Source organism: Nematolebias whitei, chromosome 18 (genome assembly GCF_014905685.2).
Source record: "Nematolebias whitei isolate Nwh7 chromosome 18, NemWhi1, whole genome shotgun sequence".
NCBI lineage: Eukaryota > Metazoa > Chordata > Actinopteri > Cyprinodontiformes > Rivulidae > Nematolebias > Nematolebias whitei.
In genome coordinates, this window is record NC_056515.1 from 28,122,713 (window position 1) to 28,133,933 (window position 11,221).

Genomic DNA, 11,221 nt, shown 5'->3' on the forward strand with positions numbered 1-11,221 from the left:
TTTTCACACTTCATACTCTGTCAAAACACCACATGGAGCAACTCGTTTGCTGACTCTCCCACTTACAATAGTATATGAACAAAGCCAGAAGTTAGGCCACACATTATTTAACCTGTCCTAAACAGAAGCCGTAACAGATTAGTTATCATCACCCTAAAGTCGTGTCCATGTATTAGTTTAGATTTAAAGCACAGACAGTCTCTATGGTGATGATGATAGCAACATTATCACCCTGTATGAAGCAGGAAGCTGCACTGGTTTGCTGGTTGATGCGTCACACCATGTTGTCTCCAGTGCTGGTGTTCTGGCTGGGCAACTCCGAGTTGCCCTCCTTCTGTCTGAACGTCTCCTGCTGGTGTCCGGAGCAGCAGTCTCTGTTGGCGACGCTGCACATCTGGCCATCCTCATCCCCTTCTTCCTCGAGCCCCGAGCACTCGTCCACATCCAGCTGGCAAACGCACACCTCTATCCCCGAGTCGCCGGTCACATGCCGGCGTCGAGTGATGAGCTCCTCGTCTTCCTCCTCCTCCTCTGCTGCAGCCGCCAACAACAAAGCCTCCACGTTCTCCTCTGCTTGACACGGTCCTCCCTGGACCGGGAGTGATGCCATCTCGTGGTCTGACTGAGAGCCCGACCCCTGGCAGTCCACCCTTGGCAACGGCTCTGGCAGAATTTCAGGCACAGAAGCAGAGTCTGGAGGGTTTATTTGTGGAACGAGTGCTTGAGTTGACTCAGGAGGGTTTTCAGAATACGGAGGAGGTGGGGTCGGAGGGTGGCCTACGACTTCTTCATAATCAGGAAGCTTGCAGTCATTCCACAACCCTGATGGACCAGAAAATAAAAGGATAAGCTTGACAACTCATTAACTTCCATCAAAAAAATAAAAAGGCAAAATATGACCAAGACAACTTGGCAGAACCTGTTGTTGTGATGCAATGATTAATTACTAGAGATCGTCTGTATTCCCCATTAAATCTGCATGGAAGACCTTCAAGACTTGAAGTCAAGTCTATCTGTATGAATCATTGTCTAAGCGCGTAGTCATATTTGTGTTCTCATTCTTGACTTGAAGTCACGCATGTTGAATGTGGGCTTCAGACTCTGCCAAATGTGCAGCTCACCCAGCTCTCGTTTGTAATATTTTTGGACACAATATCCCATTCCAGCCGAGATCCAGTGTGACCACTAACATTAGAGCTGCACCTCTGCTATCAACCGTCCCAGCTGCAATTTGAGATCAACCACAACCTTCAACAACACAGACAATTTGCAGCCGAGTATAAAAAGATCAAGATAATGACCGCTATCTTGAGTTCTAAGGTTGTAACTCGAGTCAAAATTGGCTGATGTTTTATTTAACTTAAAGTACTGTGTTGGTTGAGTAATACAGACTGAGCAGACGTTGATTATGATCTTAATGCTGATACAAATTTAGGTGTCATGACTCTCATAAATGTATATGAGCTTTGAGCCAAGCTTGATGTAAAATATGTTTTTGCATTTAGCTTTACACAGCCTGTTTTGGACACATTTAAATACGGAGATCAGTCCTTCCATCTAATCAAATGTGCACTAAGCAACTCTCAAAGGCTTTGAGATAGAGATGTAAGATTTTTTTTTAAGGTTCTGCAAGGGAAGAGAGATCCAAAATGTAGACTTTTTGGTGAAATTTCAGTGAATGTCTGAAAGAAACCAGAAAAAAACTACCGGTACTCACTTAAATTGAGAGGTGGGGGTGTAATGAAGGAGCTTGAGGCTCCTTGATAGGCCATGAGGCTGATCTCACGTTGTCGCTGCTCCTGTTGCAGACGCATTTTAACTCTCCGGTGTCGATATGCACAGCAGCAACTCAGCATTATGATGAGCGTCCATACCAACCAGAACCCTGTGGGAGGAGGCAGGCTCAGTGTAATCTTATCATCAGTACTGAAAGAAGGTGATCTAAGTTATCAAAGCTTTATCTGACTCAACAAGTCCCTGATGAGGAGTTAGAGCTAAAGTTCAGCAGGTTTAATTATTTGTAGACCCTTAAACTGAATTCTGGTTATTATTGATTTCTCAGTATGTGCACGTTAATTTTCTTTTAAAAACAAGGAATATAACGTCATAAGAAACAAGTCTAAAAACGGATGTAGACAGATAGATGTACAAACATATCTGCAGGAAGCAAAACTGTACAACTATACTTACACCAGAGTTCATAGTAGTAAGTGCAGCACTCCGTTTCTCCGCAGCAGTAGCCCATCTCGCAGCGGTACTGCTCATTGTTTACCCCAAAACAGAACTCCTTACCCTTAAACACAAACAAGAGGTGCACACAGTCAATATTCAATCACACAAGTTAACAGAAAAGGCTCGCCCCTTTTCATGGTCACTTCAATGTCACTCATTGTGTTTGGCACATTTTTGTATCACTCACCAGGAAAAAAATATATATATATATATTACATGTAAATATAGTTTCCATTAGATGCCTGGGGGAAAGCAGTAGCTACAGATGAAAGCAGCTTAGTGTAATGTAGTTAAATCACATATAAAATAACAATACACAGTATGTTTAAGGAAACAATGTTGCCAAATGATGAGGGTAGTTTAACATAGCTAACCAGCACCCAGATCATTTACGATGTGATGTCACAAAGTTTGACACAAATACATTTATTTATCTGTCGCTAACAATGTTACTGTAATGACTATTCTATACATCATCACACTATAACAACAACCATCATTCTCTTTGTTTTTCATAACAAAAATAGCAACAAAGTGTGATTAAGAGGGGGTAACTTTTTTTTTATTGCTTAGACGACATTTAAAGTATTATTTCCAGCTAAAACGTTCCGTGGATAAACTGAGGTTGGCTAACATCAACAGCTATGAATAAATATGTCGATAAGCCGGGTTAGCTGCGGCTAACTCTTCCTAACGCCTTCGATGAAAATTGTCTGGATGAATAAAACACAGCCGTGAAGTTATTTCAGTCGGCAAGCAAAATTTGCCACTGATACAGTTGTGAAGATACAAAAGAAAACTTTTGCAAACTGTCGTCATCTACAGCAAACAGCAGCGGACCGTCCCCAGTTTCTTTTGTGGAGGAGACAAAAAGAATGGTAAGGAAGGCCTTGGCAAAGCCCTAAAGCAGCGGCCTCGCCTGGAAGCTCGCGCTGACTGGTTGAGCTCGAACGCGGGCTTACCTGCACGAAACAGGCCCCGGTACAAAGAAGACCTACAATGGATCCCAGTGCTTTCTGCGGCATCTTTCTGGGTTGTCGGCCGTAAATCCGACAGGAATCATATAGTAATTGGTCGAACAAACGACTCGTTGCGGTGACACCAGATGGCTGAGACTAATAATGATTCCGTCTGTCACTCAGACATGTTTTCGTTGTTTGACCGAGAAACACTCCTCCTCCAGGGCCAAGACATGAAGCAGAGGCGGTGGTTGAACTGTAGGGGGCGCTGTGGGCAAGTGAGCGTCAAAACCAACGACATAAATACATCTGAATAAGATTTTATATTGGGTTTAAGTTAATGTAGAAAAAAAAGAAACAAACAAAAAACAACAATATCACTAAGAAAAAACACCACTTCTCAAATGCAAAATAAAACAAAAAAAGGAACCTTGACAATTTTCACTTTTTTTTTTTTTATTTTATTTTTGAATTTTAAGGACTCCATTTGTATTTCAACATTGCTGCAATTGAAGATTTTTTTTTATCCAAAACATTGCTCTTTTGGTTTAACTGTACTTATTTATTTCGGCAAAAGGATTAATTAGTTTAGTTTAAAAAAAACTGTTTGGCAAATTAAGAAATGCTTTGCTCACACTTAAAAATACAACTACCCCATGCAATTTTCTTTGTCCAAAACATTGATGCTTTAGCGCTGCTTTTGAAAATAATTCACACTATCATCATTAATTTATAATAATTTTTTTAGTTGATGAACTATTATTCATATGATTTCATGACATTAAAAAAGTTTAGAATAAATATTCATATTCCATATAAGCCTCTAAACAATTTAAAATTGTTAAAAATATATATTTCGTGTTGCATTAATGCTTGTTTTATTTTATTTAAGGAAATTGTTTTCAATCCATGCAGTAATCAGCTAAACTTTTTCTGGGATTGACCTGTAGTGCCACATTCACCACTAGGGGGCGCGCTCCACTCATTCCATTAAACTGCTGAGGAAGCAAAGTAACTTGAGTGATTCTTTTACAGGTAATGCTGATTGAAACATTATATATTTGTATTCTGTATATTGTTAAGATATTTGATTGACAATCATTTATTATTTTTGTATACTTTAGAAGCATTTTTTTGTTTTGTTTTATGAGTAGTTTGATATTTGCTGTTAAACTAATGGCTGAAGCTAAAAAGCTGTGCATTTTTGTGATGAAGCATGAAGATATTAAGCTATATCTTCTTATTTTGCTTTATTAATTATTTTTTCCTCCACTTTATGACATCGAGCGGCATATATTATGTTTATATTTGATTCCATGAAACTGCTGAGAGAGGAATCAACTTAAAATCCCTCTCCTGATTCTCCCCTATTTACAGAGGTGTAATATCTTCTCAGAGCAAGTACAGTGCATAAAACATCTAGGACCTTCTTTTGAACTAATAATGAATAATAATAAGAATAAAAAAACTGAATAAAATAGAATAGAAAATATTTTGTCCACAGCAGAAATATTAATCAAGATAAAAAAAATAAGATGAAATAAATTCTTAGAAGTAGATATTAAAAAAATAAAAAGATGCCAAGTAGGTTGCAAGTGAAATGAAAGAAAAAAAAAGAGATACAAATTAAAAATATAGTAAATTAGAGTAATAAAAATTATATTAGTAACAATACTAACGTGATACCTTGCACATAGGTGTGACCATGATGTAAAAGAAATACAATTCATTAAAGCCTAATTTTCCCTTTTAGGAACTGAATCCAATTTTTTATTGTAAGATTATGTTAAGTAGTTCATTTTTATTGCGACAATCCTCCATTAAAGATTTGCTTTATCATGAACTAAGAAACTAAATCTATCCATCCATCCATCCATTAGCTTTACCCGCTTATTCCATTTTGGGTCACGGGGGTCGCTGGTGCCCATGTCCAGCCTAAATCTATTCATTGCTTATTATATTGATAGTTAAAGTGTCCTTGAATAAAAAATTGTAAGCAAAATTTGTGAATGGATACCATTACTACCATTACCATGTGGGTTTGTTTACTCGTGGAATTAGCCAAAGTCACTGGAAATAGATAAACAATGACAACGTCTGTGGAAGATTTGGGATCAAGAAATTAACAATTTTTTTATGCATTGGTCCGCATTATAAACAGATTTGTTGAGTAAAACATGGGGATGAAGGGGCTTTGTTTATATAGAGTGCACACCTGTATTTCAGGATTATATATCTATAAAGCTGGTGGATTAAACACTTACAAACTGCACCATTTGATATAGTTCAAGATAACCTTTTTATGTTTGTGTTCACTGTTTGTAACGTTACTCTTCCATCTCATTGTTTCACATCATGGTTTCCATGGCAACAAAAAAACTTGTCAGCTGGTCAGCTGAGAGGCATGACGAGTAAGACGTTAATCCACTCAACATAAACACCGGCCACAGAAACACCTGACGGAAACATGGTGAGCTATCTCGATTCCCAGCATCAGCAACTATGAATTTAAAAGATGATCTTACTTGTTTTTTATTGGGATCCAATATATTTGCTAATTAGTCTGGATGACAGAACAGTTTAGCTCTTAGCGGTACTGATGAGCATCACAGTTTTTGCTGCTATTGTGTTTACTTTTCCTGCCTGCTTCATTTTAAGTGTCTGCTTAGTTGGTTAGTTGTTTTTTCTTAATCAAAATATACTTTTAATTAATGTTGTCAGAGAGAAAGATTTATTTAACTTTCAAAACAAAAAGTTAAAGACAAAAATGCAACTGTTCACAGAGAATCCAATTTATGGAAACAGAAGTGCATAAAAAATAAGAAACAAAATCACAGAGCCAAGACATAAAAATAGTGATACGAGTTCGAGGAGTGTTTCTACCTCAGCAAATTTGTCTGTAAGGTGCACAGTGTTGTGCAAATGTTTTAAACCGCTTCTCATTTCTTGAAACTTTTTTACCAAGAAGCCAAAGTTTCTTATAAAGGTGTATGAATTTTTTTCCCAGGCTTTCTAGCAGTTTTCTTTGGACTTTAGACACTATATTTTTTATTTTATTTCACAGTCAGTGACTGCTGAATATGGGCACCAGTGACCCCCGCGACCCAGAAAAGGAAAAAACAAGTGAAGATGGATGCATAGATGAAAAAAATGAGAGAACGCATTTTCAAATATTACAAGTGTTTGACTTCTTGGAAGTAAAATATAAAGGAATAAGTAGCTAAATAAAGCCTTCTCTGCTACCTTCTGGACACCAGCCACCCACTGTTCAGGTGCCTAATCTTTTCCGCCTACAGAGCGTCTTTGACCTAGAACATTAGATGACTTTACAGGCTAACAGCTAAATCCTTCTGCTCAGATGATTCTAGCTGTTGGCTGAGTGACTCAGGTTTCTCCAGGCTGGAACTCCATTACCGAGACATCGTGACTCTACGTGTTCCCCCATTGAGGTTTAAGTCCCATTAATGCAAGCTGTGATCCTCCTGCAGGGCCTTTTGTCGATTCTTCGGAGAATGAAGCCGTCCCCAGAGCAGGAGGTGCGCTTACTGCTGTTGGGGCTGGACAACGCTGGGAAGACCACTCTGTTAAAACAGCTATCAGCTGAAGACATCAGCCATGTCACCCCCACACAAGTACACATCTCCATTCACACTTACATACTAGGTTAGCCACAGACTCTGGGAAGTCTTTACACTTCATTTCTCCATTTTCTAGTCAAACAGATTATGCTTCAACTCACGTCAGCAATGTATGTCAGACTTACCCACAAACATCTGTTAACTTTTAACAGGGCTTTAATATAAAGAGCGTGCAGTCTTCAGGCTTCAGGTTAAATGTCTGGGACATTGGAGGGCAGCGGAAGATCCGTCCTTACTGGAGGAATTATTTTGAGAACACGGACGTTTTGGTAAGTTAATTTTGGTTTACTGAAACATGTCTTATGTTGGAAAATTAATTTGACCTTTATTTAAACAGATAAATCACAAAAATTATAATTACAACCAGGGAAATTGCCTTTTCTTCAGCGTGAGTGCTGGATGCTGAATGACTGCTCAAATTTGTTGAAAAAGCTGTGTGGTTGGAATTAAAACAAGCAGAACGGAGGCTAAACTTAGAGAAAAACACAGGCTTAAACGAACAGAACACAAGCAAAACTCTAAACGCAGCAGAACAAGAGCTAAGCAGTAGAGTAATAGCTAAAACTTCAGCAGCTAAAAGAAATAAAACATGCTAAAATGAGCTAAAGTGTATCACAAATTAGATAAAGTGAAACGTAGCAAAAGCTAAAATGAACAAATCTTTAGCAAATAGTAACTAATCAAGATGCTAAAACTAAAATAAGCAAACTGCTGCTTAAATTAGCAAAACATAAAAGGCAAAACAGGAGCTAAAAACTACAATTAGCAGAACGCATGCTGAAGTTAATACTCACAAATCAGGAGCTAAAATTAACAAACACTGTAGCTAAAAGCTAAAAGAAGCAGAATGGTAAAAAAAAAAAAAATGGCCAAACAATGGGTAAAAGCTAAACATAGCAAAATGTTAACTATAAGAGCTCAAATAGAAGAAAATAACAATAAAATAATAATAATAATAATAATAATAATAAAATAATGATAATAATTAACAATGGACCAGTCGTGCTGAAGCAGATGTTAAAGAGAACAATGTTCGGAGGGGATAGAAAATATCTCACTGTATTTCTAGAAGTAACTTTATTGTAAATAAAGCTATAAAGAAATGGAAAGGTATAAAAGCCGCAAAAGCCACTTTATTCCTGATCAATCTACACATTTTGATGTATCAGTAGTTAAAATGGTCAAAAGTCTGCAGAAGTAGTGTGCAAAAAAAAAAAAAACATGCATAAGAAGTTATAAACAGGAAACCAATAGTGTAAATTCTGCTTGAACAGTCTTAATAATAATTGTACAGTGCTTGCAGTCTCATATATTTTACTTATGATGTGTTCTGTTTGTTCATCTTCATCACCGATTGTTTGCAGATCTATGTAATTGACAGCTCAGACAGGAAAAGGTTTGAAGAGGCAAGCTTGGTGAGTTAACATTTCTATTTCTTAAATGGAGTGCAAAAGAAAAAAACCCCACAAGATTGTAAAATCAGTGATCATGAGTAGTAATAAATGCCAATCTGGCAGAGTGAAAAAATAAATAAAACTTTGGGAGAGAAATGCTGACAAAGAACAAACTGACTGCATCATAATAGTTACACAAGCAACAGTGACGCGTGCGTGCGTTGTGTCACTATTCATTATGTTTAATGTGTCCCTTCAGGAACTTGCTGAGCTCCTGGAGGAAGAAAAGCTTGCTGCCGTGCCACTGCTTATCTTTGCCAACAAGCAGGACCTGATGACAGCCAGTCTGCCGTCAGAGCTGGCAGAGAGTCTCAACCTGCACACCGTCCGGGACCGTGCGTGGCAGGTGCAGGCCTGCTCGGCCCTCACTGTAGAGGGAGTGCAGGTAAACGCAGTGCACACGGTCTGCAAACACTGCAGGGCGGGTTCAGAGTGAGACGCCGAGTGGCAACTCTGTGGTCAGAGTTTTAACATTTACCACTATAATTTGGGTTGTAACCAAATCAATCATCACAGTTAGTAAAATTAAAGATAACCTACTCAGAACAGACCGGAAATTAACTAATTTATCTTCCTTGTTGTTAACTTGTAGAAAGTATTAGTAATGTCAGTATGGTGCAAACTGTATTGGAACAGCAAGTACCGTATTTTCCGCTGTAAATGTCGCTCCGCCCTAAAAGTCACATCAGTCCAAATATGTCTAATAAAGTGGAAAAATCCATAAATATGTCGCTTCGCCGTATAAGTCGCATCTATTATGCGTCACAGCTGACAACCCGGAAATGTGGGCAGGTGTTGTGCCAAAAATCGATCGGCTGCCAAACGGCGACCGCGAGAGCGTGCACGGGAGGACTTTAACAAGAATTTAACATGATTAACACTTAAAAACAATTATTTGTTTGCTTGAAATTATAGTAAAGGTGTGTCTCAGTCTAACTTTTACTTAATAAATGCACTTTGACGGTCAAATCAGCTTCATTTTCAAAAGCCGATACGCAGAAACATGAACGCGCAGAGGGCGACTCGTGCATTTCTTCGAAATTTAACAAGATAAGCACCTAAAACAATTATTTGCAAGCTTCACTTTTTAGTAAAGGTGTGTCTCAGTTGAACTTTTACTTAATAAATGCACTTCAATGGTCAAATTAGCTGCATTTCGCCAGGGTGGCGCAGCAAAATGAAGTTGATTTGACGGTTGCTCCAGGCAGACCATGATGGCTTCTGTGGCAAGCCGATTGTGTCATTAATAGCCACTTTTACCTATTACATGATACAACAGCATACCATACTACTCGAGTGCCATCTAGCGGCTGAAAATGGTAGTGTTCAATATTTTCAGTCAGAATGAAAGAAAATGGTTGCATATCAGCCAAATATTGGTTTATAAATATGAGAAAAAAATCCATAAATAAGTCGCTTTGGCTTATAAGTCGCAGGGCATGCCAATTGTGCAAAAAACTGCAAATTATAGTGCAAAAAATACAGTAATACTAAGCCTCATTGCAATTGCATTTGTGGTGGATTTTCTCTAATACAGTCAAAATTATACATACAGTCTTAAACATATACATAATTACACCCCAATTAATACTTTGGTTAAATGCACCTATACTAAGCACATGTTTTGTAGATATCCATAAGCTTGGTGTGATTTTGACTGAATATTTGACATCTCTTCTGGACAGAGTTGGCATTTAAATTCGTTTCTTGGTTACGTACCTACATTTTAAGTAAAATCCAAACATTTTTATAGGACTGCAGGCAGGGTTTGGGAAGGATAGTCCAGAAGTTTAATGTTAGCCTGCTTTTTCCAGTCTGCACTCTGATGTGGCTCACATGTTGTTTCAACCATCCAGCTGTTGATTTGAGATGAAGCTGAAGAATTTGGAGGTAGTGCTCCTTCTTACATCTGCTTTGTGCAATGCACCAATACCACAGCATGATGCTCCCACCACTATGCTTGACAGCTGCATGTGCTCTTGGATGTGAAAGCCATTGTGGCCAAAAAGTACAATTTATGTCTTTGACCACAAAACTGATTTTTTTGCTCTGAGTAACTATGAATGTCATTCAAGCTTAAAGATGTTACTCTTGCTGCGGTGACTTTTTTCTTGGTCAGCACTCCCTCAATCCATGAGGATTAAAAACTGGCTTCACTGTGGACTAACACTGGTGTTCCAGGAGTCTCCAGTTTGTGGCAGGCTTGAGTCTTAGTGGTTCCTGAGCTGTTCCTGAGGTTCCTAAGCTATTTTTTTTCATCTGAGGGTGACAGATGAGTATTGGTCAATTCAATATATGCTGTCAAACAAATCCTTTATACGCTGGCAGAGAAACTACCAGTTGATATCAGTTGTCATTTTAGTTATTGGGCCATGACCTGGTCATGTTGAAAAGCATACTAGAACCTTATTAAAATATTTAGATGGATATATGCATAATTTGTCTGAGAAAAAACACAATAATTCAAACGTGTGCATCAAATTCTTGTTTTTGAATCCTTAAAGCTGTGTTAATTATTTTAGGAAAAACAAAAATTATTCCGAGGCTCTGACCACATTTCATGACACCAGCATAATAAGAGTTTTCTTTTCTCTTTCACTTTTACAGGAAGGCATGACTTGGGTTTGCAGAAATATAACATTTTGCAAGAAATAATTCAGGAGCCAAAAACGACCTGCAGCTGCACTTTAAGCTTCATCAATGCAGTAATTTTATTATGTTCTGTATAAAGAGGTAATGGAATATGTTAAATAAATACATAATGTTTTGCTGTTTCCTCAAGCCTTTTTAATGTGTTCTCAGTTCATACATGGCTGTCTGGGCATTAAATAATAAAAAAAAAATCCGTTTGGTCTTGACTGGTGAGTCTAACTAGTGAAAGCTAGAGGGCAACATTGCCCTAATGTTGTCTGCTGCAGCCTAATTTCCAATTATCCCA

The 11,221-nt window shown here is 38.0% G+C and overlaps 2 protein-coding genes across 2 annotated transcripts; one reads left to right on the forward strand and one right to left on the reverse strand.

Moving 5' to 3' along the window:
- Positions 1-257: 257 nt before the first annotated feature.
- Positions 258-3,345, reverse strand: wbp1 (WW domain binding protein 1). The gene is made up of 4 exons (XM_037691928.1): positions 3,195-3,345; positions 2,191-2,293; positions 1,718-1,885; positions 258-822 (listed from the first exon to the last, which is right to left on the reverse strand). The coding sequence occupies exons 1-4, from the start codon at positions 3,255-3,257 to the stop codon at positions 275-277; spliced, it is 882 nt and encodes a 293-aa protein (XP_037547856.1). The 5' UTR covers positions 3,258-3,345; the 3' UTR covers positions 258-274.
- Positions 3,346-6,626: 3,281 nt separating this feature from the next.
- On the forward strand, positions 6,627-10,938 carry LOC119424786 (ADP-ribosylation factor-like protein 3). Its single transcript, XM_037692290.1, has 5 exons — positions 6,627-6,823; positions 6,982-7,098; positions 8,194-8,244; positions 8,483-8,668; positions 10,891-10,938. Exons 1-5 carry the CDS (start codon positions 6,656-6,658, stop codon positions 10,936-10,938), a joined length of 570 nt encoding a protein of 189 aa, XP_037548218.1. The 5' UTR covers positions 6,627-6,655.
- Positions 10,939-11,221: the final 283 nt, after the last annotated feature.